At 41.8% G+C, this 24,999-nt stretch overlaps 1 protein-coding gene across 15 annotated transcripts in view; it reads right to left on the bottom strand.

Moving 5' to 3' along the window:
• ERC1 (ELKS/RAB6-interacting/CAST family member 1) overlaps window positions 1–24,999 on the bottom strand; it is a 478,195-nt gene that overhangs the window by 298,130 nt on the left and 155,066 nt on the right. For 9 of the 15 annotated variants that reach the window (XM_090043416.1, XM_090043418.1, XM_090043420.1 and 6 more), the window contains 2 exons: window positions 22,987–23,154; window positions 8,412–8,579 (listed from right to left, as the gene is read on the bottom strand). In XM_090043416.1, the coding sequence (XP_089899542.1) occupies window positions 8,412–8,579; window positions 22,987–23,154 (336 nt within the window). Of the gene's footprint in view, window positions 1–7,840; window positions 7,868–8,411; window positions 8,580–22,986; window positions 23,155–24,999 lie in introns of all 15 variants that reach the window. The other 6 variants (XM_090043415.1, XM_090043421.1, XM_090043417.1 and 3 more) reach the window with 1 other exon arrangement.

The following is a 24,999-nucleotide window of genomic DNA, read 5'->3' as shown; positions in this document are numbered from 1 at the left end:
GCTGGGGAAATGAGGGCACTGTAACAGGGAAGTGGTTAGTTAATGTATGCTCAGATGATCTTGAGAATATATTCTTAGGAAGGAAAAACTACACATGAAGGCAAAATAACCCCAGAGTTTTTTCTTAACACCAAAATTTGGTGATAAGTATGAACCAGAGCAAGAACAAAATCCTCTAACCAAGAACTTCAGGTTTCTAGTACCAGGAGGACACCTCAGTTGAAACCTGCAGTTTTATCTAAGGCCAACATCCCAATTGCTCAGGGGAAGGCAAAACCCCCTCCCCAAACCATACAATAAAAAAACTAGAAGCTAGTAGCATTCATGAGGGGAAAATAATTTCTTCCTAGCCCTAGCTCATAACCAACAAAGCCCTGACATAGGATTATAATGTACCCAAGAAATAGTTCTGACACTATTACTGATATTGGAAAGCAATCATCAACCCAATTTTCCCTATAATCAAAATATGTGAATGTATAATACAGTGTGTCAACTTGGATATCAGAGCCTTGTGGAAAAACTCAGCTGTCCAGGAAAGATTCTGCCTTGAGACACATTTCATGATAATGTGTGTGGCAAGGCAAAGGTTGATATCCAATCCTTTCTTTTTGGAAAGAGATGTCAAACAAAAATACATCTCACAGCAGATCATGTTTATGTTGTTCTAATGCAGGGTTCCTCAGCAAGGCAACCCAAAACCTTAATGAGGACATTTAAATTAACTTTCAAACTTAAGGAGAGTTGTTCAACCTCTCCAGACTGCAGATTTGGTCTAAGATTGACAAAAACAATATAGGAACTTGTGTACACTGATGATTAAGTGCTGGTGACCTACTCTAGGAAAGATCTTCAGCTCTTGGTAGATTATTTTACTGCCTCTGCAACCAAGTCTGGAGCAGCCATCAGTTAAGGAAAAGAGTTTTTCCACAGCCAGTCCCATCTCTTCCATATTCATCTGCAGAACAGAACTTCTGGTCATTCTTGAGTTCATTTAATTTGGAAGCACTGTGAACAATTATAACAACAGTGATGTGGAGGTGCATGCAAAAAGTCTGCGTGGGCTTTGGCAGGCTTATAAAATGAGTACGGCATCAGCCCAGTTCAAACCCTCTCCATCAAATAAAAGGTGTATAAAGTAGAGGTGTGCAAAGTGGGCAGTATTCGATTCAAATTAGGCATGATTTGGGGGACAGTGATTCAATTTGCTGATTCAGATCAGTCCCAATTTGATTCAGCCAACTCTGAATTCAAAGATTTGATTCTGATTCAGAGAATCAGCGATTTGACCATAGACACAGGTTTATGTTTTTTCTACGTACTTCAAGGTAACAGGTGTGACTTATGAACGCTGAGTTGATGGGGCAGATGGAGCATCCTACAGGAGTGGCGGGGAGTCCTCCCGCACCCTTGGCAGCAGACCCAGAAATGGATCAAAAGTACTTCCAGTCCACTTCTGGGACTGCCGCCAAGCACGCAGGGAACTCCCCCACACTCCCATAGGATGCTCCATCCGCCCCATTATCTCAGCATTCATGAGCCATGCCTGGTACCTTGAGGTAAGTAGAAAAAACATATAAAGCTGTGTCTATGCCCGAATCATCAAATTGCTGCAAATTGATTCGGAGAGATTAAAGGGTCTCCTGATTCAATTTGGATTCAGAGATTTGGCTGCTGAATTGGGCTGAATCTCCTCCAAATCGAATCAGCAACCAAAGCTTCACACAGCCCTAGTATAAAGCTCCTGTGCTGCTGTGGCCATCACACAGAAAGCATATATGTCAAGTAGAGATGTTCCAATGCAGTTCTGAATCCTATTCTGGGTGAGGTGATATACACTGACCAGTGACAAACTCCCACAGAGAGCTGACTGCATGTTCACCGACACATTACTAATGAAGACCCAGCTATAGTCAATTGAAATACAGGAAGCAAAAGAGCAATTGCCTAAGAAACTATTTCAAGAACATCCTAAAAGCAACTTACAAAACTAACTCTTCTGAGTTTTCACCTTAAATAAGGAGAAACGGATAATTTACCATTTTTCTAATCCATCAGTATGCAAGGCAATAAAAAATGCAAAATAATTTGCCTGGCAGTCTTTATGCCTGTATTAGGCAGTTCCAGAATGCATTAACTGCCCATTTTTGGACATCTTGCAACAAATATGCATTGACTGGAACATAAGAAAATGAGTTTCACTGTATTAATATAAATCTTAATGTAAATCTAAGGCTTGTCTTTAAGACACACAAAACACTCATAACTTTTCTGTCAAATGTTTCAAAATCTATAGAGTATTTTTATTTGGGCTTCTTCTCCAAGTGACTTTTTAAAAAATCCTAGCTGGTGATGAGTAAAGTTACCTACCTTACAGAAAACAATGTTTTTCAAGATGCATTGCCATACAGATTCCATTATTGGCTTGGATTCTTTTTGCTTAGGAAAGTATGCTGGAACTAAGCTTGCAGTCTAGGAAGCCTTACACCTATTCTACTTATGAACATAAAAAGCAGGACACGCGCATTCCTTTGTTCCTTAAGAACATCATGGGAGAAACACTCTGAAGTAGTAGAAAGGGAAGTTACAACTAACAAGTGCCACAGTTACTGTAGAGTAAGCCTTCATTCTTGATTCTTTGAGTGACTGTTCAAACTGATTCCATTCATGGTTACTAATAAGCAAATGTCTGTATTGTTGAAAGTGGGAATGACAAGTCCTGTCTAAACAGCAATTGCAGGGCAGCCCTACTAAAACTGGCGTCTGATCAGAAGCTTGTATTGGGGAAGAGCAACTAGTGATGTATGGATTGAGCTTCCAGGCAGCTACCCTATATATCTGGACATGAGAAAGTTCAAAGAACAGAAAGCAGGAGTTGCCTCAGTCCTTGTAGGATGAACTCCAACAGCAGGAGGCGGCCAATCTTTCCTGCCCAATTCATAAGAGATCAACTTGAATAACTGCTGGGTGGACATAAATTGTGCCTTAACTCTGTCAGGCATTAACAGACTACGCCTGTTCAAGGGCTAAACAACCCTGGGATGAGGTTTCCCAGGAATGAGGTGCTCTCTAATTGGGGAATTCTGTTACTGGGGGGGAGAGAGGAATACAGGGATATGCAGGTACTGCTGCCTGATAGTCTCATGTAGAGCTGATGAAGTCCAGACTGCTTTAAGGTTTACAAACAATCTTGAATTGTTGAAACTGGTGTTGTCAGGAGGGAAAGTTAGTGCTGAGGTGTCCATTTAGCTTTTTAAGACAGTCTGGTCAAAAGTTCACTGCTTTAGAGTAGAGTGTTTGGGAAAAGGAGCTGAACAGCTAGTTACTTTTAAAAGAAGCCCATTGCAGTCAGCATCAAACTGTCGAGTACAAGAATGCTGAGTCTGAGTGAAGGTTTTGACCATTGTTCTATGCTGAGTAACACAAGCGAAGTGATAGAGATCTGTGAAAGGACGTTTCCTGAATCCAAATGCCAAAATGGTCTGGTCCATGTTGGGGCTATTATGACTACCACGACCACATGCCCTCATCCTGCCACAGTTTCTTTAGGACCCTCAGTATTACTGGCAACTGTTGGGAATAAGTACATCAGGTCCAGGGACTAACAGAGGTGCTCTTAGGCAAGCATGATGCTGACTTATAAGATTTAATATCACTTGGAATCTGTCACTGACCTGGAATCTAACTAGGCTTCTAGAAACACTAACCATTGAGTCAGTCAGCAAGTATTTCTCTTCTGACTTTGATTCCTACCAGGACAAAGGACTTACATTGTGTGAACCAAGTTGACTGCTAAGATAAAGAACACAACATGAAACAATTATGGAACACACCCTTCTCCAAGACAATCAAGCAGAGTGACCAATCAAGTGTCACACAAAGCACAGATCTTAAACCCTGATGACTTAGCTTCTGCCATGATCCAAGTTCCTTGCATGAGTGTGTGCCTGTGCCTAAGATAGCAGAAATTCACTAACTAAATTATGGAAAGTATAATATAATTTAGGCCAACAAAGAAAAGGAAATTAAAATGTGCTCTCTAATTCTAATTACTAATGCTGTATTAACACTATACATTAAATAATTACGTTAAACTAAACTGCATAATGCGCAAAGGAAGTTAACACTGCCAAAAAGCATAGTCTCATAGTTACAAGCAGTAAAAAGAACCCGAAGGCCTATAAGACCTCTTTGCCCTTTACTCTCAAGTAGGGGAGTGTGAGGACATCAGTGACACAATGGTGGCTACAATATAGCCAAGAGTGGAATATTTGTAGAAAAGCACGCAAAAAAGAACTGATGACCAGCACTCCAAAGAAAAAAAAAAAGCATGTTTCTTACAGAATTTACCCAACAAATCTTTCATATAAAGTGGAGGAAGAAATACACAAAACATTTACCGTCTTTTTTTATTTCTAACATTTTATCACAAATAGGATTGTTTAAGTTATAAAAATTTCCATGACTGTGCATTTTTAGTCAATATATTTACTGTCTAAGATAAAACTGTTAGTTATTAACATAGTCCACGTCTCCCTCTCCCAACAAAAAAGTATTCTCAGTTATTTTGTGAAGACAAATATCTTGATTTCTGAGTTTCTTTGTAGCAGTAAAGGGCATGAAAAGCACCTCTCATTATGAATGAGATGCATGGCAGCCTTTAATGACAGGAGTGTGGAAGAGCATATTTGGATTGTTTCTGGATGGAGCCTAGTCAGCTAACATCAGCACAACCAGGCCGCATCTGAGTTCCTTCTTCAATTCACAATAGAACTGTGTCAGGCTCTGTCTGGGGAGCTGCCACAAAACAAAGCCATGTTCAGAGATAAATACTTACAGCCATTTTGTCAAGTGGCAGCTGCACTGCACAATGAACTGTCTGAGAGAGAGGCATAAATCCCCTAGGACACAAAACACAACCACCTCCCAAAGCAGAGGGATGTCATGTTACTGGTCCTTTCAGTCTCATGGTAATAGCCACATGTCCATAGTCCTAGAGGCTACTGCATACTACTTTAATGATACAGTATTGATTTTTTTTCTATTCCTTTCCTATTACCTCAAACCCTTGACTGATGCAGCAAGATTTGTAATTAAACCCCTGTTCCTGTAAGTCAGCTACAGGATCTGCCTCCCACCCCACAGCAACCCAAGGAAAGTCCTGGTTCACTTGTAGGAGTGGCAGGGGCAGGGAGCATGCCCCTTCCTGACCCAAGGGTGGCTGAGGGGCTGTCAAGCCACTGTTGTTGCCCTGGGACTGGATCTGGTCCTCGGGCAGCAGCTGTCAAACACAGTCCCCAGTTTGCCCACAGGGGTGAGGAAAGCATATAACATCTTCCCCACAGGCACCTGTGGGCTGCCTTTCCCCTGCACATGGCATCAACTGGAGACAGCCTTTCTCCCTGGAGTTAGGGGGAGCAAAGAAGCAACCTCATTTTGCTCTTTGCTTAGAGAGTGCACTTCTGAGGTGGCTCCATAGCTTTCCAAACAGGGAGCTATAATGCCTGTGTGCCCTCATAGCACTATATTTTTGTGGTGCTACATACCCTTCATATTTCAAGTATTTGTTCAAGATGCAAGGATTTTTTGGAATATTTCACCCCAAACATCACAAAAAAATCCTTGCTTCTTGTACATTTTCTGGACTACCATGACTATAAATCATTCCAACCTTACTATGGCTAAGTAAAAAGCCTGAGGAAGAATAGATCCAACCTATGCAGGTTTCTCCAAGATGTGTAGATTGGATTGCTAGTGAATGGGACCCACAATTGCCCTTCAGTTGAGGGAGGCAAGCATTTGCTTGCAGTAGCCGAGGCCAGAAGGCTTTGCAGTCTGCTACGCATTCCTGAGGACAGCCAAGCCTAGCTGAGGTGGGGCCATCTCTAAGTGGTTGCCCAGCACCGCCCCCCCACCCTCTGTAGTTAGTTGCAGGGAGTGGGGAGCCAGCATAGTATCTGGCCCCCTCTACTGTGATGGGGGGTGGGGAAGGGTTGAAGAAGAGCCCTTCCCCCAGGCGGACCCGACACCCCAAAGCCAACCAGAACAACAGGGGGGGCTGTGCACTGGGAACTTTTCCCCCACTGCTATCCATGCCCAGCTGTGCCGGCTGGCCAGCTGGGCTGCACAGCAATCTTCCCTCTCCCCAACAAAAGTTGCTACCTCTGAGCGGCCAGGTGCTCTGCCATGGTCCCTTACTGTTAGTTCAAGTGCCCTCTGTGCAGCAAGTGTTTATTTCTGTTCTCATTTTTGGGGTCAAGGAAGAGGTGAAATAGGTCAGAGTGGCAAATCTTCAGCAGAAGCCATCAGTGGGCAGATGATGCTGATGATATTCTTGAATATTTAGCCAGCTTTCCATGCAACATCCTCACTTCAGAGAATAATATTAAAGTGATTCAAACTCCCTCTAAATCATGTTGGTAGTGCTACAGCAAGTTTCCAACATCACATTGATCAAAGTATTGTGAACTATTAGTAGCAAAAAACTACTGTATGATGAGATGGAAAAGAATCATGGATTATGTGGTCTTCAGTCCATAGTCTATCCAGTTAGAATGCACAGATTAAAATCTAGTCTCCCTGAAGCTGCCAGTTTAAATGCTAAGGAGAGGGAGAAAAAGCCCTAGGTTAAGGTAGCACAAACAAATTAACAGCAACAGAACTTTAAAGGCTGTAAAAATGTCTATTAAATATTGAACTTTCATTAGAAGCTTTAATAGACAATCGTTGGAGAAAACAGACACAGGGAGACAGAAATTGTTTTTAATTTCATGAGCAATGCTAAAATGAATTCCCATAGGTCACACATGGATTCATATTAGAGATCCGTTTGGGAGCCATGGCTGATGAACTTTCGGCATTATTAGGAAACAGGTTCAACCATTTTGGATGGGAATGTGAAGAAAGATTTAAAACAGGGCTTAATATCTTCTTACAGCAGAAACAGTCTTACCACAGAAATAATCCTGAATTTTACAGCATGTAGAAAAATATACATCCCTAACACCCTTAAGGTACATCCCAAACTGCATTTCTCTGTAGAAGGGTTCCATAGGGGGGGAAAATAACAAAAATATAAGCAATGATCATGCTGCCAGAAAATTCAAAACTTAAACAGATTTGAATAATAAAAATGTTAAAAACAGAGTGACCTGAAGTTCTGACAGGCTGAGTCTGTGCTTAAACACATCAGGTAAAAAAAACAAAATAAAAAAGAACAGCTTAAGAGAAATTCCACAGTGTACCAGAGTTTCAAGGATTTTGAGATGGATGTTATGTCTAAATATTTTTGTTTTAATCAACTATGAGAAGTAAATACACGCTTTCTGTAAACACCTTAGTGTCTAGTCTATTCCTGAATTCCCCATTTTGTGCAAGGTTAACTGTCATGGAACTCAACATTATCCTTAGCTCACATGGTTCATAGCCACGTATTAAAATAAACTTTGTTGCCCAAGTGAGTGATAACTAGCGCATAAATGAATCAATAGACTGAATTACTAAATTAAGTACAAGAACTCCGTGAAATTCTCCAATATGTTTACAAGCCTAGCATCTTGAACACCAGCACCAAGCATCAGCTTCTGCACAGCCACAAAGAAAAAAAAAATGTACAGTGAATTTAAAGCCATAGTGATACACATACACCTTTTTTTTTAAAAATGTGTGTAGGACATACCTAAAATCATGCCATGTGCAAGTCATAAGCATTCATCCTGCAATGACAAGGATGTCAAAGGACACTACGTAGGAAACCACTCATTTTATTGATAGCGTTTATATTCCCTTAGCCAAAGAAGGCAAAGCAAAGGCAGATAAGGTTGGACTGAGCCCTGATTACCTTCTTCCAGTAGCTCCAAAACAAGCTCTGTTAAACATAAATATGTACATTTAGAAAGCATCTGCAACAAGAGTTCTAGATATTAAATTTTTATGTACCTTTATGTCCGTAAGATATAGATAAATTAACTTGATCTCTTTTCCTTTTGTATTTCATTTTATTCATTCACATATTGATAGCAAAGTCACTCTAGAGTTATAAATTGAGATGCCTCACAGCCTTGTGGCTTTGTTCAATCAATGAGTGGGAAAAGATGAGTTTTCAAGGAGGTGCATCCTCCACACACACACTTCAGTGATTATAAATACTGAACAGAAAAAAGAGGCAGTACAAAGGATCATAGAACGGCTTAGAATCATATTTGCTTTTTTTTTTTTTGTTTTTTCCCCCAAAAAACTTTGACTAAGATCACAAGTTTATTGTTAATAATCTTTCCATTATGCTAGAGTCAACCACTAACCTCAAAAATGTCATTTCAAGCAAAGATGTTTGGTAAGCTTTGGGGTATAATGAAGCAGGAATAAGGATGTGTCAGAAAGGAGAACAGAATCTTGTACGAACATAAGCTTACCTTCTTCTGAAGAACATTGACCTTGCGTTCTTTCACGTCCAGCATATCCTTGAGATCATGGATTTCTCCTGCTTGAGTGCCTTTCTCCTCAGCTATCTCCTGAATCTGCTTTGTCTTCTTATTCAGCATGGTCTCCTTTTCCTCCAGACGTAACCGGAGTGCATCCACCTGAGTTGGCACATGCAGAAATATGGTGAGTAGGGAAGTAGAAAGCTGTTAGACAAGATACATATGCCACTAGAAAGTAAGTGCCATCAAACCGCGGATAACCCCAGGTAATTAATCTCCTCTCCCATTAAGATTGTGAAATACACCAGCTTTAGCAAAGAGGTTACTGTTTAAGAATTATTTGTCAAGACCAGTTGCCTATATAAACATTGATGTTTAAACACCAAAAATAACCACAGACTTTAACACCTAAACTGTATATTGCTACTGCTCCTTTTATAAACACCTTAGGCTATTCACTGAAAACAACTGAACTGTGCTCCCTATAAAGCAGTAACTTGAGCAATATTTTTTCAGGGTAGGGAAAACTGACCAACAATTTCAAAAGTTCTATGATATCAGAATAAAATCAATAAAATTAGAATATCAACCAACTGCTCAACTAAATATATATTTGGGAAAACCACTTCTAATGAAATCAACACAATAAAAAAAACACAAGCAGCCAGGAGACAGGATTTTCTATCTTGAAATATACCTTTGGTTCATCACATCTGGTATGCTGCAACAATGACAGTGGTCAATATCAAATACTTCAGAGCAGCACAGGAATTTAAAAAAAATATATAGCAAACAAAAATAATGAAGTAACTTTTTTCTTCTTCTCTTTTTTTTCCTAAACAATAACAATGCTTCTCTATGAAAACATGCCCCCAGACAGCATAATTGAGCAACATTTTCTGTACATGCTCATCAGCCTGATGCCATGAGATTTGACAGTGTAGTATTTGACTAATTCCAAGTAAATCCAGTAAGTTACCATTGCATTCAGTAATATGAAGCATTTCTTTCACCACATGCTTCAAGAACAGGTTTTCTAATTTTACCAGACATGAACCTGACTCCATAGTCTTATATTAAGTCTGCTTTGATGCAGGATAAATCTGAAGTGTTTGTATAGTTTCTGCTGAGTAACAGAGATTCTCTTAAAATTAAGAAAGCTTTCTTTCCTTCTGAAATATAGCTAACATGGAATTATACCAAAGCATCTTGTAACAGTATTAATATACTGTTGAATGATAAGTTATCTACAGATATAATATACTGTATTAGCCCAGAAGAAATAAAAGCATAAATCTCTGCAGGTCTACACATGACAAGGGAAACAATCTTCTAGTTATGTGAAGATGGCTAAAAGCATTTCTGTCTTAAACAACAGTTGAAATGCAACAGATGAGTAGAGTCCACTAGGACTCCATCACCATATACTAAGGGTGTCAAACTTATGGCCCCAGGTCATATCCAGTCCATTGTGCTGTACGATCTGGCCTGTGAGACTGGCCTGGCCCAAGCCTTGTGCACTCCATGTGGCATGTGGGATATGGGGTCCAGGCTGTGCCCTGGAGTGACCCCCTGTGCTGCCCGCAGCACTGGGGCCAGCCTACATGCTGTGGGCTGCTTAGGCCCTGTGCCAGTCCCTGTGGGTGCATGCACATTGAACCTTGGGGCCAGTGCATGCTGCATGCAGCATATGGACTGGACCTGATGCTGCGGCCATTTCACAGGGTGTTGGTCTTGGTCTGGCCTGCAAGACTGGTTCAGGGACACTCATCCAGCCTATGCAGCCAAATGAGTTTGACACCACTGCTGCATACCACAGCGAACATAAAACAGCCCTCTGAAGATGGAGGCAAACAAGGGCCACGTGGCAGGTCTTAACTGGCTGCAATTCATTTATATAAACATATTTCGGTGTTAGTCAAAGCAAAAACAAAATAAGGGAATTCTGTGCCATCTGCAAATGAACCTGGAAATTACATATTGACGAGTGTCTGTTTTCCCCTTTACTTCTCTCTTGAACTAGAAAGCTAGAAAGAGCTTACAAGGCAAAAAAGAATGCAAAAAAGTGGGAGAAGGCATCAAAGCTATTTGAATACAAATTCAGTCAGAAGAAAAAGGCCACCACAGAGCAAAGAACAATCTCAAAGGCTATTGTGGAATATGAAATCCGACAACACCAGGCTGCTCAGGATACCAAAAGAAACCCACTGACCCTTATCCACTTGGCATTCAGGCAAAGCTCAAGCCAGCCAGCTTGGCTGTTAATCCTATTTGACAGTATCAGATTTGGTTCCTATTAGCTGAATCCATTACAGGACATCAGTCACGGTGAGTAAGTAGGGTGCTTATTGAATCCTTTGCCACTTTTGAATAGCTCAGACTGACAGAGACATGAAGTGAAAAGAAAACTTGGACAACTCCAAAGGGAGAAAGAAATTAAGCAACCTAAGTTAACTGTATTTGAAGCTTTAGGTTTTGCATATCACAGTCAATTCACTTTTATTTCATTCTTCTACATTTGAAACTCTTCTCAAATGCTCAAAATTTGCTGTATATAACTCTAACGGAAAACTTTCATTGTTTTGTCTGATCCCAATTACAGGGAGCAGTAAGCCATCCCCAGTGGGGAAAAGAGCAGCCCAAGTCTTTCAAGCAGCACTGTAGTAGTTCACCTCCTGCTGCTACTAGTCTCCCTTCTCTTGCATATATTATTTAGCTTGCACTCCTAATCTCTCTTTCATTCTATAAGGCCAGCTTTGGAGTAGGGAAAAAGAGTATGTTGAGCAAGGATACCAAGGAGATGGGCACCAGATAAATGGGAGTCGAGAGAGATACAGGTAGAAAGAGAATGTATTTTTATATGTAAATTTTGCTGGCAGACTAAGCTTGGCCTTTGAGATTTAAAACACTTTTTTTATTACTGTTTTTCCTTGCTCCCAGTCCTTGTCCTGCACAGATTTATCAGATGTTGTATATCAGATACATACCATCCTAAATTTGACAGGCACTTTCATTCATTCTGAAAAGGAAATTAAAAATCTCCCCCACAAGCAATCCCACATGTCCTCAAATGGTTGTGTTAACTTCATATCTCAATTTCAGTGTATCATTTGAGGCATCCCAGGCGCACAAGTCTACTGATGCAAACAGTTAAGTGAACATACTGTATCTGCAAACAGACATTCGCCCACAGAAGGCCTTCCATTTTCTAATTGATTATTCCCTTTGAATTCTGTATTGGCTTATGGCTTGGGATAAATTGAAGCCCTGGTTTTTATTTTGCATGAGGTCTGTGCTTCCAAAACCACAGAAAACATTTTCAGGAAAATTCCTCAAAGGCTGGCAGGACATATAGTCATCACTCTAACACCGCTCCTGGCAGAAGACTCCATTTCTTTATTCATATCAGCTTAGTTTATGGATGGCATCCACCCATAATGACAAGAATCAAGGTCTGTGGCAGCCAGGTGATGCCAATTTCAACAAAGTGAGTGCAAGTCTTTCTCTGCACATGGAAATGCCTGTACAAACAACCACCCGGGTGCTGCTAGCCCTTTCCTGACTTCTGTTCCTTGGGCAGTGCTATTTTAACCCAAGGTGAGTGATGATTACTTGCATAGTAATCATCACTCATATCTTTAATTGTATGTCTGTGTTACAGCCTGTAAAATACTCATGGAGATAGGGCTGTGACTGGCCTCTATGCAAGAATGTGCTTGCCAACCTTTCTGCACCCATTATTCATCTTCCTCATTGTACACAAGTATCTCAGACATCAGCTACCAGCATCCCTCTTCAACTTGATACACAAACTCTCTTTCCTGCAAACATGCACAGCAAATACAAGAGACTCCAGAGCTTTCTCTTCAGCTGGATATCACACACTTTCCTCAGATATGTGAACATATACAATCGTCACAGAACCATAGAGAAGGAAGGCTGGAGGGGACCTCCAGAGGTCACGTAGTCCACCCCCTGCCTGAGACAGCATCATTCCTATGCAAACCATCCCATATAATCCCTAATCTAAACTCCAGATTAAGACTACCATGAACCCTGACACAACGAAGACATAAGACCCTAACCTGCCACAGGCAAAGCAGGTGAAGCATGGCAGCCAAAGTCCTTCTCCAACAAAATATTGCCAATATATGCTCAAGAGAGCCTATGTAAAGGGCCATGTCTGTTCCCCCACTACAATGCAAGGCAAAAAGGGTGCATCTACATGCGCTGTTACTGTGCATGAATAAACTCCAGAGTTTATTGCTCTGGAGTTAATTGCTCCTGGGCATGCCACTTGAATGTACACTGGAAAACAATCAACTTGGGAGCAATATGCTCCAGACTTTATTCATGTGCAGCAAATGGAGCTGGGTCAGAGCAGCCCTGGCTGCCAGGGGACCCTGGGGGTCAGCCTGCCAGCCCAGGGCTGCTCCCCTGGTTCAATGTGTTGCAGAGGAGCTGGCCGGGACACAAGGGAGCTTCAGTGTGGGGCTAGCCAGCAGGAAACCCCCACACTGATGCAGCCTCATGTCCCAGCCAGCCCCTCCAGCATCTACACATGCACTGCTGCACTGTGTTTTAAATCCAGTGATGGAGAGCCCACAACTTCCCCACACAGTCTATTCCACTGCCCCACTGTTCTCACAGTGAATATTTTTTTCCAGATATCCGGTCCAAACTTACTTTGCTGCAATTTCAAGCCTTTGGTCCATGTCCTCCTCTCTGCCGCAAGACAAAAAAGTTCTCCTCTTCTTTATGGCAGCCCTTCAACTATTTCAAGGCTGCTATCATATCCCCTTAAACACCTTTCATGGCTAGTCCCTTCAACCTTACCTTGTATGACTTGCTTTCCAAGCCTTTGATCATCTCTGCTGCCTGCCTCTGGGGCCTCTCTAACTTCTCCACATCCTTTTTAAAATAGAGCCCATAAATGAACACAGTGCTCTAGATTAGGCCTAACCAGTGCTGAGTAGAGAGGCACTATCACCTCCTGTGTCTTGCACCTAACGCTTGCACCACATCGCCTTTTTGTGCGGCTGAATCACACTGCAGACTCATACTAAGTCTGTAATTAACCAAGACTACTCCTATGTCCTTTTCCCTAGTGCTCCTATCCAGCCAAGTGTCATCCATTTTATGTTTGTGCTTTTGATTATTCCCTCCAGAGGGGTATCATTTTACATTTGTTTTCACTGAACTTCATCCTTAGCGTTAGCCCAGCTTTCCAATCTGTTGAGATCCTTCTGAATTGCACTTGCATCCTCCAACACATTCACAATCCTTCCCAGTTTTGTAATTGGTTAAGTGTATTTTTAGTTTTTTGAAATGTTTATTACAAAAATATTAAAAACAAATAAAAATGCAAAGGTATCTGGCCCTTCCAGAGGCTGAGCTTGAAACACTTATCAACTAGAAAAAATACCATATTACCAAACTGAAACCCCTTCCCCCTCCATGGGGTTATTCACAAAAGACAAGCTGTTCATGTTCCACCTTGCAGAGTGCCCCCTCAATGGCCCATCAGAACACAATCTGTTGAAGATTAATACTTTTTGCAACTTTTTCTGGTTATTGTTCAAGCCAATACCCAATAAGAAAAGATGTGTTCTGGGTAACTACTAGGTTTTTCCTTACAAAGCTCTCCCATGATGGAATGCAGGGCTGCATGTCTCAGTATGCTACTATGTATGATCATAAACTAAACACGCAAGAACTTAGATTCTGAAATTTCTTTTGGCTCAAACTGGAATACATATAGTTCAACTAATGCTTGCAAGTCTGTGTTTACAATGTCTTCTGGTGGGAGAGAATAGGACTCCAATAATCACATGAAAAGACAAAACATTTAAATGAGTTTGTTAAAGTTTTTTTTCCTCTGGGAATCTTTAGTCAAGCTAGAGGCTTTACTTAGAAAATATTACCAATCTATAATCTTGGGAAAAACTTATATAATAATCTGACATGTTTTAGGTACTTCAGAACTCTCCCTGTGTGTTACTTGGACTCTGGCTTGTAAGTATTTTGGTGCTTTTAAAACTTTTACCCAGTCTTTAGGTAGTGACCTGTAACTCTGTGATAGTGATGTATTGTAATAATGTTTACGGACCTGTCCACAATGTCTTAGACTAGAAATTGAGTCCCACTGAGAAACTGAGTTACCCAGTATTTAATGATTCCTCTTTGCAATTTCCCAAACTGTGTATTACTCATTCTTCATTAGGGGTTAACATCATGTGTTCTTGTCTAGAGGGCCGTCCCTAGGGGAAAGTAAGTGGGACGGCTGCCCTGGGCCCCACAGACAGTGCCAGGCAAACCCTGCTGTGGCCACTGCATGCTGCTAGTTTTGCCACGCCCCCCCAGACAGATGGATATGCCCTGGGCCCCATACACTCCTAGGGACAGCTCTGCTTGTCTACACTAATATACAGAGTCCAAACATGATTAAGGAATGCAGAGAAGGAGACACAGATCTGTATTAGGCATCTAATATCAAATACTTCTTTTACTCTGCAGGAAACAAGGCCCACTGAAACATCAAAATGTGGTATATGAGAAACCATGTTTTAAACCAGCTGCTAAAGTGAAGTCTTGTTAAACTGAATTGCTCTCTTTCAACTAAAACATAATTAAACAGATATTCTCTTAAAGAAAGCCTTGACTAGCATAGAGAGAGGTCAAGATTCAGTAGTACTGTGCTTGACAACTACTTCTGGATGCAACAGTAATTTATACACTGTAGTTCTTTAATTTAGACAAAGATTTTCTCATAAACAACTGTGCTAGAAACCAACCCTGAGGACTTGTACCCTTTCCTGCTGCATGCTATAAAAGTACTTCATGTGCACAGAAGCCACATTTTCCTGCAAAAGTGCATGAATATAGTACTGAATTACATTACAAAACCTTGATGTGGACAAGACCCTTGAAGACCTGAGTGCTCATTTAACACATTCAATGTAAATAATACATCTTGTGGGAATTAGGTTCATTTCTCTGTTGAATATGAATCTCATCACTTGCCATATGAAGTAGGTCCAGGTCACAGAATCATGCCAACTTGGGCAGTGTGTAAAAATAAAGCAGAATATTTCAATAGATTGAACTAACCTGCTTTGAAGCTACATACCTGCCAGCACTGATCCAAGCAAAAGGACTCAGTAGGACATAATAAAAGTGTTATATGGAGGGAGTCTTTTAACTCCAAAACAAATATTGATTTATTTTTGCTTTATTTACAAAGAGATTGTAAATTTACAGAACTATTTATAAAGGTTCCTTTACAAACTGAAAAAGTAACCACAATATTCTCTCCACCCACTAGCCCTCAACATAAACAACTCCCAAACAGGACACTGTTCCTTTTGGTTTCAATATGGCAGGTGTCAAGTCTAATGTCTAGGATACCAGGTCCTGTACCCTGTGTCCAGCCTTCCACTTAAATGTTTTTAATGGAAGAATGAAAGACAGAGGAGAAAGCTATTTTCCTCAAAATGTTAATCTAAATGTATTTTAAAGTATTTCTAGCCTATGAAAATTTTATGAAGTGTTAGCTTTAATACACATAAGCTAGAAATAATGCACTTAGATGAACAGTTCATTTCCATTTAGTTTCCTATAGTTAACGAGTTAAATTTCTTCATTTGTTAGCAGCATTACCCATTAGGGCTACAAAGCAGTTTGTGCTCAGGTACTGATGGATCGTGACAGTCTGTCTCATTTTCATATGAACCATAAACTACATTGGCTGCTCACTACCTTAAAAAAAGCAGCCAAGTTAACTAAATCCATTTCTAAAATACTGTTCATACTTTTAAAAATACTTTTAAGACAAGTCACTTCCCACTTCTGAGTTTAATAGATACCCTATCAAATTAATGCTTATGTAGCAGGACATGGCAATGACTCTCTTACTTTCACTAAGTCTAACTTATCTCTGCTCCAGAATTTTCTGAACAGTAACAAAGTAAACTTGTGGACCAACAACAGTACATGTTAAAATTGAGACTATAGTACTCTCTAATCCTAAGAAGAGCTGTATTTGGCCTCTTTCCTCCTCATTACTGATCTCTCTCTTTCACTAACATGAATTCAGACTTAAGTCCTCTTTTCATCTACAGAAAAGATAGACTGCAGTAGATCTCAGGCATAAAAATAGAAATTAGGCCCATCTTTCATTGTCACTATAGCCGTCATGCAGTAGCCCCAAAAATCTTGAATGAACTAAAAATATCTTTAGTCACACAATGTAAACAGCTAAAGAACAGTATACAGAACAGTATACAGAAAACATAATAGTCCTCCTCTCTCCAAATGTCCATAAAAAAGAAAAGCACTTCTTGTTTAGAGGAAGATTCACATTTGTTCTTGCACTACACACTGATGTTATATGGGTGTCCACTTTTAGTATTCTCTAAGGCAATTATTCCCAAAGCTTTATATAATTAAATATTACAAGTTAGAAAACTTAATATAATCATCATTCTAAAATGCAAAATTATTGTTGCTTTTTTGGCTAACACAGAAAAATATTCATTCAACTACTCTTCTAAATCAGTGTGAATAAAAAAATGATTTAGAAAACAATTATATTTGAAATCATTTTAGAGGAGCCTGATCTTACTATAGCCAATTAAAATAATTTTAAAATATACTCCAAATTATTAAAAAATATTTAAAATATACTCCAACAAGGACCTTTTCTGAAATTTCACTGCTTCGGCACCTATTTCCCATTGATTTTAGTGGGAGTTAAATACCTAATCTGAACTTTTAGAAAACCTACTATGCACTTTTCTTAATCCACAAGTGCCTAAAACTTCTGAGACAAACTACATAGCTGGTAAAATTGCTCTTTGCAAGCTTTTTGGGTACCTAAAGAAGCATGTTTGTATCTGAAAGCTTGCAAAACACAACTATTTAGTTAGTCTAATACAAGATATCACATTTACCCAAAGAACCTTGCCCGCCTATGTCATTAGATCAACACAGCTACAACCAACACCCCCTAAAGCTTCTGAGATAGTGTTTACTAAATAAAATTTTATTTTGCAGTTTTAAATGCAAGATATGTTTTGATAAAGTAACTTTCCCCCCCTTTTTATACTAATGATATTATGGAAACAAAATATTTTTAAATGTTTTAAAATAATTTCAATGAATTTCAAATTTCATCTAAATGTAGTTTGATATGTTTGCTAAACTATTTTTTTAATATAAAAATGACTCATTCACCATTTTCTAACATAATAAAATGTAAAAATTAAGAATCTGAGAAGGTGCAGTTGGAGCTACACAAATGTTTGTAGATGTATGGTCTCTTTCTGGTTAACAAAAAGTACCAAATTTAGCAAATTTGTAGTTGCAAAAAATCATGTTTTAATGGTTACATCACTCCAGAAAAATTAAATCCCTTCTCAATAAACTGACAAATTAGTATAAATACAAATAAGATTAAAATTGATTATATGCTAAATTAAATCTGGATTAAAATGGCTGATTTAAAAATCAAAGCAGCTAGTCACTCTCGCATGGCTAAGAGTTAACGCAAAAGCTACTACACAGCAACCACAAACGTTCATTGTGTAACTTTTCTTGTACATGTGGTTAGATGACAAATTATTAGACGCCGGTAAGAAAAGATCATTCCTAATCAGAAAAAAAGTCCACAAATTTCTCTTCTGATATTGTGTATTATGAATGGCTTACATTATTATCATCCCCAAACTCACTTCTCTTCCTTTATGCACAGGACACCTTTAGATATTGCTTTTGCTGTGATGAATAAGAGAAACCATTTCTGATACATGGGTGCCCTCTTTTGGATCTTTCCCATCATTACATTTATACAACATTGAACTGAGGGTAAAAACACAGAGTCACACTAAGTGGATCAAGCTGTGGTGCGGCCTGTCCTGCTGGAGCTTATCTTCTTTATTGGATGAAACTCATTGCCCACTGTCCCATATCAGCCAGGGATTTGATGTGGGATGACGGATAACATTTTCCCCTTGCCCAGGAATTTCCCATATCCCTCATTGCCACAAGCCTCCTTGATGGAACCAGGGTCATGTGCCAACCCACACAGAGGTAAGCAAGGGTCAGTGCAAGTCCCAGCATGGAGGTGCATGACCCAGAAAATACCCAACATCCTGAGCCTCCAAGCCCAAACCCATGCTGACTCAGTGTGTGCCTACACAGCGCTTGAAATTCTCTGGGATCCTGCATTGTCCTGTGCCTTCTTGCTTCACCCACTTGATTCCCTGGATCCTGTGCCTTTACACTGAGACCTGTGAGGGCTCTCACCACTTAGGGTGCATCTCTGGAGATCCCCGCTTACAAAGAAGATTCCCAGGGCATGTCTGTGTAAACGAAGAAAGTTGGACAGGTGCTCCTGAAGCTTAAAGGGCCTGATCCTGCATGGAAATTTCTGGGGTGCCCCCCAAGAGCAGCTGGAGAATGTGGGCAGATCCAGGCTGCCTGAACTCTCCCACCGCAAAGCAAATAGATGTCCACTGCAATAAAGTGCCACTACTTTTTATTGTGCCACTTCTGTGGCACAATGCAGGACAGAGATGTCTATTCGACTCAAAATATGTATTTTTTATGGCAGCACAAATGAGATACCAGCCTATGTCTATTTCTACCATTAAATGCTGTCTTTACACAGCAGGTATTTGAGTTCATTCTTGAAGATTTCCAGTAGTATTGTAACTGAGGTCCTTATTAAAACTTATGAAGCTCAGTGCATACTTCTGCTCTAGATAAACTAAGAGCTTACCAAGGCTTTGTTATCAAGTCCCAAAGTTCCTAAATTAAGAAAACACTATTTTCAGAATGGAAGATAAAGTCTGAAAAATAATATTCACGTCTCAGCTGCAAGTCCAGGCTGTCGTACAAGAGTTCCAGTATGTGCTGAGAGAGGTAATGAAACTTCAGTGACAACCACCAGTATGTCTTTAGTTCCTCCACTTGCTCCATTTAGGGTTGTAAACCCATCCAATTCAGCCAGAAAAAAATATTAATTAACATACACCTAAGAACATCAAATTGTTCATGGCATGTTACTGCTGCATGCACATATCTTATCAAAGTTCCTGCCTACAAAAAACCTCACTTTTTGGGAACAAGAGAAATTAATGAGCTCAGACCCAGCAACATGAAAGGTAGCCACTAGGGCTAAGTACAGACAGTCAGAAAGCCAGAGGCTGAATCATTTCAATTTTTGCAGATTTCTATAAACTGCCTAGATTGAACCAATCAGAAAATGAACTGATGTTCACCTTTCAAACCAGAAAGGCAGCCAGACCCCTGCAGTGCCCCGTATCAGGAGGTGGGGGGCACTAGAGCATGCCTCTCAGCCTGCTGGTCATCACAGAGAGTCAGGAGATGGGCAATTCCCCCAGCCACACTTCCTTTTCAGTCTCCAGCCAGTTAAGGAGAGGGCCTGGGGGGAACCCTTCCCGCCACTAGCCTACCAGCTGAGGTCTCCCCAGCACTGGGGAAGGGGGGAAGAGGGAAAAGCCCCCAGCTGGATGTTTTGACCTCCCCCCAACCCCGTGCTGGACGTGGTCCCCCTAACCATGCCCCCTCCTCAGTCTGGGCTGGCTGAGGAGGGACTGTGGGCCCCCCCCCAACCCTGCACTGTCCCTTCCTTGGCCAGCTGGCTGGCTGGGGAATGTGTGGGAAGAATGCGGCCCCCCGCCCCCCCATTCAGCTCTGGACTATGCTGGGTGCAGGGGGTTGCGGGGCAAGAAGCTTGCAGCGGAGGCCTTTTCCCCCCACCACTCCCTCCCTGGTAAACCTGCTGGCCAAGGAGGGGTTGTGGCTGAATGATGACCCCAACTCCCGGCTTGGGCTGAGGAGGGAGTGGTGGGGGGGAATGTACCTCCTCCTGCCTGGCTCTGGACCCCCACCTGGGCAGTGCCTGGTGCTGGGGGCCGAGGAAAGCTGACCGTGGGGGCCATTTTTCCCTGCTAACTCCCTCCTCAGCTGGCCCATTGATCACAGAGGAGGCATGGCTGGGTGATCATCCCAGCTCCTGGCTTAGGTAGAGGGAGTTAAGCCCCCACTGTGAGCTTCTCTGCTTTTGGGAGCTGGGGCGATCATCTGGCCATATTTCTTCTTTGGTTGGCAGGCTGGCTGAGAAGAGAATGGGAGGTAAAATGGCCCCCTACCCCTGCCACCTAGGGCCCAGAGCCAGGTGAGGGGGCCCCTTTTCCCCCCCACTGCCTCCTCAGCTGATCTTCTGGCCTAGGAGGGGGCATAGTAGGTGATCGCCCTGGCTCCTGGCTGCAGGGAAGCCTGCAGTGGAGACTTTATTCCCCTAGCCTGAGCCTGCGCAATCACCTGACCACACCTGCTCCTGGCTGGCAGGCCAGCTGAGGAGGAAATGGGGGTGAAAGACGGACCCCTCCGCCTGGCTCTGGACCCCTAGCCAGGCTGTGCCTAGTGCAGAATGGGTGGGGCCCAACTTGGGGCCTTTACTCCCCACACCCAAGCCAGGACAATCACCCGGCCATGCTTCCTCTCTGGCCAGTGGGCAGACTGAGAAGGGAGTTGGGGGTGGAGGGGAAACAACCACCTTCTCCCTCCCCATCCCTCCCCAGCATGGGGTAGAGCCTCCAGTGGGGTCTTTACTCTCCCTGCCAGCATGGGGGGAAGCCCACAGTGGAGCTGAACTCCCTCCACCCCTGCTGGGAGCCAGGCTGATTCTCCCTGGCCAAGGTGGAACCAGGGCTGGGGAATCCCCCCCCGCTTACAACTGGAGGCCAGGCTGCCCTGCTCTGTTGGAGCAGAGAGCACAGCCTGGGGCTGCACAGCACCCTGGGATGCTGGAGGACTGTGAGTTAAGTTGAACCAGGAGGGGACCTGGGACAGACGTTCCATAAACTGGTTTGACATAAATCATTTAAGTCTACATCCATCCAGGTTTATTTTAACTCAGTTTCAGCCACTTTGAAAGTGGTTTAAGTGTACTGAACTTCTGTTCTGTTACAGGTTTAAACCAGTGCCTAATCACTTAAACCTGTTTATGTTTAACTTCTGTCCCCAGCCCAGGAGACAGACTACAGCAATGGTTCTCAGCCTTTTCATATTCAAGGCATTATTGCATAATTTTTTTGTATCTAGCAGAATCCTCTGTGGGTGCAGGCAGAGGGAGCCGATCCTTTGCTTTGCGCAAAGGAGACATACTCCTCTGCCTTTGCCTGGAGGAATGCGTCCCAGGGGCACCCTAGATGAAAATTGCTGTTTTAGGTGCTCCACTTTTTACAAGGTTCAGCTGAGACACGTTAAAGCTAATTTTTCAGAAGTGTTGAGCTCTCACTCTATGAAGACCAGGGTCCTTGTCTGCAAGACAGGCTAGTCGAGCTTGGCTTTATTTTTATTCTTTAAATCGTTGCTGAGAATGATTTTCTTCCCTGCCTTACCCTCTCCCTCCCTGCCCTCTCTCCCTCCCAGACCCAGTTTTCAGCTGCATTTCTAAAATTAGAAAACAATGAGTAGGCAGTGGAAATAAATGGGTCTTCTGGAGGTGCTTGTTTTCCCTAAGCATACCTACCCCTTAGGAGGTATCAGCCCCCTCATGCAATTCAAGTGATGAAAGGCAGAGTCCTGCTCCTGGGACTCTCCACTGCCATCCTGCTGAGGGCTCTCTCAGTATGTGGCACTGGCCAGGGCAGTGCCTTTTGTGCCTTAAACTACCCCCCATTGAATTCCTACAACCCATACCCCCAGAGAAGCAGGCTTCCCAGATCACCAGAGGACTCAAATTTCCTCTGCAAGGACACACCTCTCCTCCGGCTCCTGCTGCTTGACTGAACATCCTGCTGGCCCCAGGGACCAACCATAGGGGAGAGCCCAAGTCACTACTTCAGGTAACTAGGGTCCCCAGCTCCTCCTACCAAAGCAGGCTTGTTTGGACATAGCAGGTCTGGGGAGCCACACTGTCTAGTTCATTCAATGCCAGTCATTTTGTGATGTAGGGATACAGCGTGCCAGCACAGGGATATTGCCCTGGCTTCAAAAGGGAGACGGTGGTTGGACTCAGTGCCAGCAAGCCCTGTAGATGCCAGGGAAGCACAAAAGTAGCTTTGTTGTGGCTGGTGCTGAGCTGTCATTATGCAAGAGGGAATTCTGGACTTTCCTGGGGTAGGTTTGGCCATGGGCTATAAAGTACCTGCTGAGGGAGTGAAGCTGGCAAGAGAAGCAGCAGCTGCAAGCACCAGTGCTCAGCTCTGTAAGGAGAAGGGCAACAGGGTATTGAGGTGTGAGCAGCCTGGGAGCTGCACAGAGTTCAAACAAGAGCATGGGGACTCCGGCAGGACACGGCAGGGAGGAGCAATGAGGCAGCTCCACTTGGTGGGAGGAGCAGTAGGGCACCCTTAAAAAGAGGGGGTGCTGCATCACCCCAGCTGAGAGTCACTCAGCACGGCAAGCTTCTTCAGAGAAAAGAATTTTGAACGTACTCTATTTCCAAAGCAAGAAACCATACAGAAATAGGTCACCCAACCCATACTATATTTCTCCACAAAACAGCTAACAGGTACAAAATTGCTTGTGTCACCTCTGTCTGGAGGATGGCTGCTCTCTGCTCTTTTGCTGTAAGAGACTCTTTCAGCACCTCAATATGCTGTTTGCTGTCAGAGAATTGGTTTGTAAGGGTCTCCAGTTTCGTCTGTAAAGCCAGCAGCTCTGTGTCCTTACGTGATAGCTCCTGTTTCACCTGACCAATCTAAAGGAGAAACCCAACAAGAGGAAGAGAAAAGAGAATTAACAGTCTAACCTTTAAAACTGCAATGAAAAGTTAGTATTCATCCAATTACCAAAGAAAAGGATACTATTTTAAAGATTGTCACCACAGAACTTTAAAGACTTCACGTATCTACAAGGTTGGGTTTCACATCATACACTGGATATCAGAAAAACGAAGAGCGGACAAGTAATGGGTGAAACCCATCCTCAGCCATCATTCACATTGCCAGCCATGATTAGTTACCTGACAGCCAGTATTTTACTGAATATGAAGCAGACATGTACTTGATATGTACAAATATTAGGCCTCTTGTAGACCTAAACAAATCAGATATATTTAGTATGCTTTAGAGCGCTCTCCTTAGAAGGTGTGTTTGCCTTTCCAGGGCAATTACGACAGGTTTCCTGCCCTCAGGTTTCTTGCCCTCATCACCATCCCAATTGCATCTCTGCAAAGAATATCATTGAAACATGCCTTTAATTGTCGCAGTCTTTGTGAAACTACAATTTCACCCCTCCTAGGAAAAGAAATTTCTTGAAGTGGATCTGAATATGTTATAAAATAACTGATACCAAAATTTCCACTTTTCATTCCCAAAAAATCTGTTTGAAACCTGCCCTGTAGTGAAGATCACTGTTCACTTTTAAAGTCCACTGGAGTCTGTCACATTTCCATAGGTTTCAGCCAAGGTGTGGTCCTATTCATGCACAAATAATGAAAAATTTCAGAGGTATGTTTAGAGATGGTGTTAAACCACAATCTAAACACAAACACCATCTCAGACACTCTGACTCAGACTTGACGACAAGTGTACATGCTTAATAAGAAATGCACTGAGCCTTAAGATGGACATATACAATAGGTCTGATTAGAAACTTAGAATTTGTCTCCCCACTTTCCAACAAAAAAATGGCAATTAACAGGTTGATCCAAAAAATGGATAGTTCATTGTGAAATCAAAAATATACAGAAATGTTTTAAGCAACTTGCAAACAACTTCCTCTGTGGTGCTGGCAACCCAAGTCTATTAGCATAATGTTAAATATGTGCAACAGAAAGTTGAAGGAAATAATGAAAAACAAAATCAGATCCCCTGCCCCCCGCCAAGATGAGTGGCATTCACAAAAAACAGCATGAATGATAAAATATAATTGTAATAATATAAGGTGATATTAGTAATGAATGGAAGGAACAAAGTCAATTAGTTTAATTCCTATGTCTTTCTGCTAAAGCGCTGCTTTTATGTACATCTTTACCACAGGATATTAGTTTTTCTAGCACCAAATGATGTCACCAAACACTGCTGCACTCCATTATAAAATGACATGTGAGAGAGCAAGCAAGAGAGAGAGAGAGCGAGCGAGCAAAGGGAGGAACATTTTGCATGTGTATATGTGTAAAAACTGAAAACAGCATAACATGATTTTTACCCTTTTGTAATAGATAAAATGGAGGGGAGATAAAGAGAATTTCCTTTCCCGAATTATCAGATGTTATTTACTTAATTCTGACTGGAGATGAGACAGTCTATTTCTAACTTTAAATCTATTTACTACTATCAAAAACTTCCAATAAAAAAGTTCCATTTCATTTAGCAGAGCAATATGCAAGTGTGTATTGTAGCATCCAAATTATGCTTCTACTGTGAACTACTCACACTGGAACTCCTAATCCAACCCCCACCGCTATGTTAGTATCCTTAGGCACACCACAAGAAAAAGCAAGTGACTGCAGAATTTGGGGATAGTTCAGTTTTATGCAGTCTCTAAACCAAAAAAAAAAAGTGTGTGTGTGTACCGTTTTTCCCTACATATCTAAATCTAA

The sequence above is a fragment of the Crocodylus siamensis genome, chromosome 4, assembly GCF_052110815.1.
Source record: "Crocodylus siamensis isolate JL-2025a chromosome 4, ASM5211081v1, whole genome shotgun sequence".
Taxonomy (NCBI): domain Eukaryota; kingdom Metazoa; phylum Chordata; order Crocodylia; family Crocodylidae; genus Crocodylus; species Crocodylus siamensis.
This window is presented reverse-complemented; position numbering and strand designations above follow the sequence as displayed.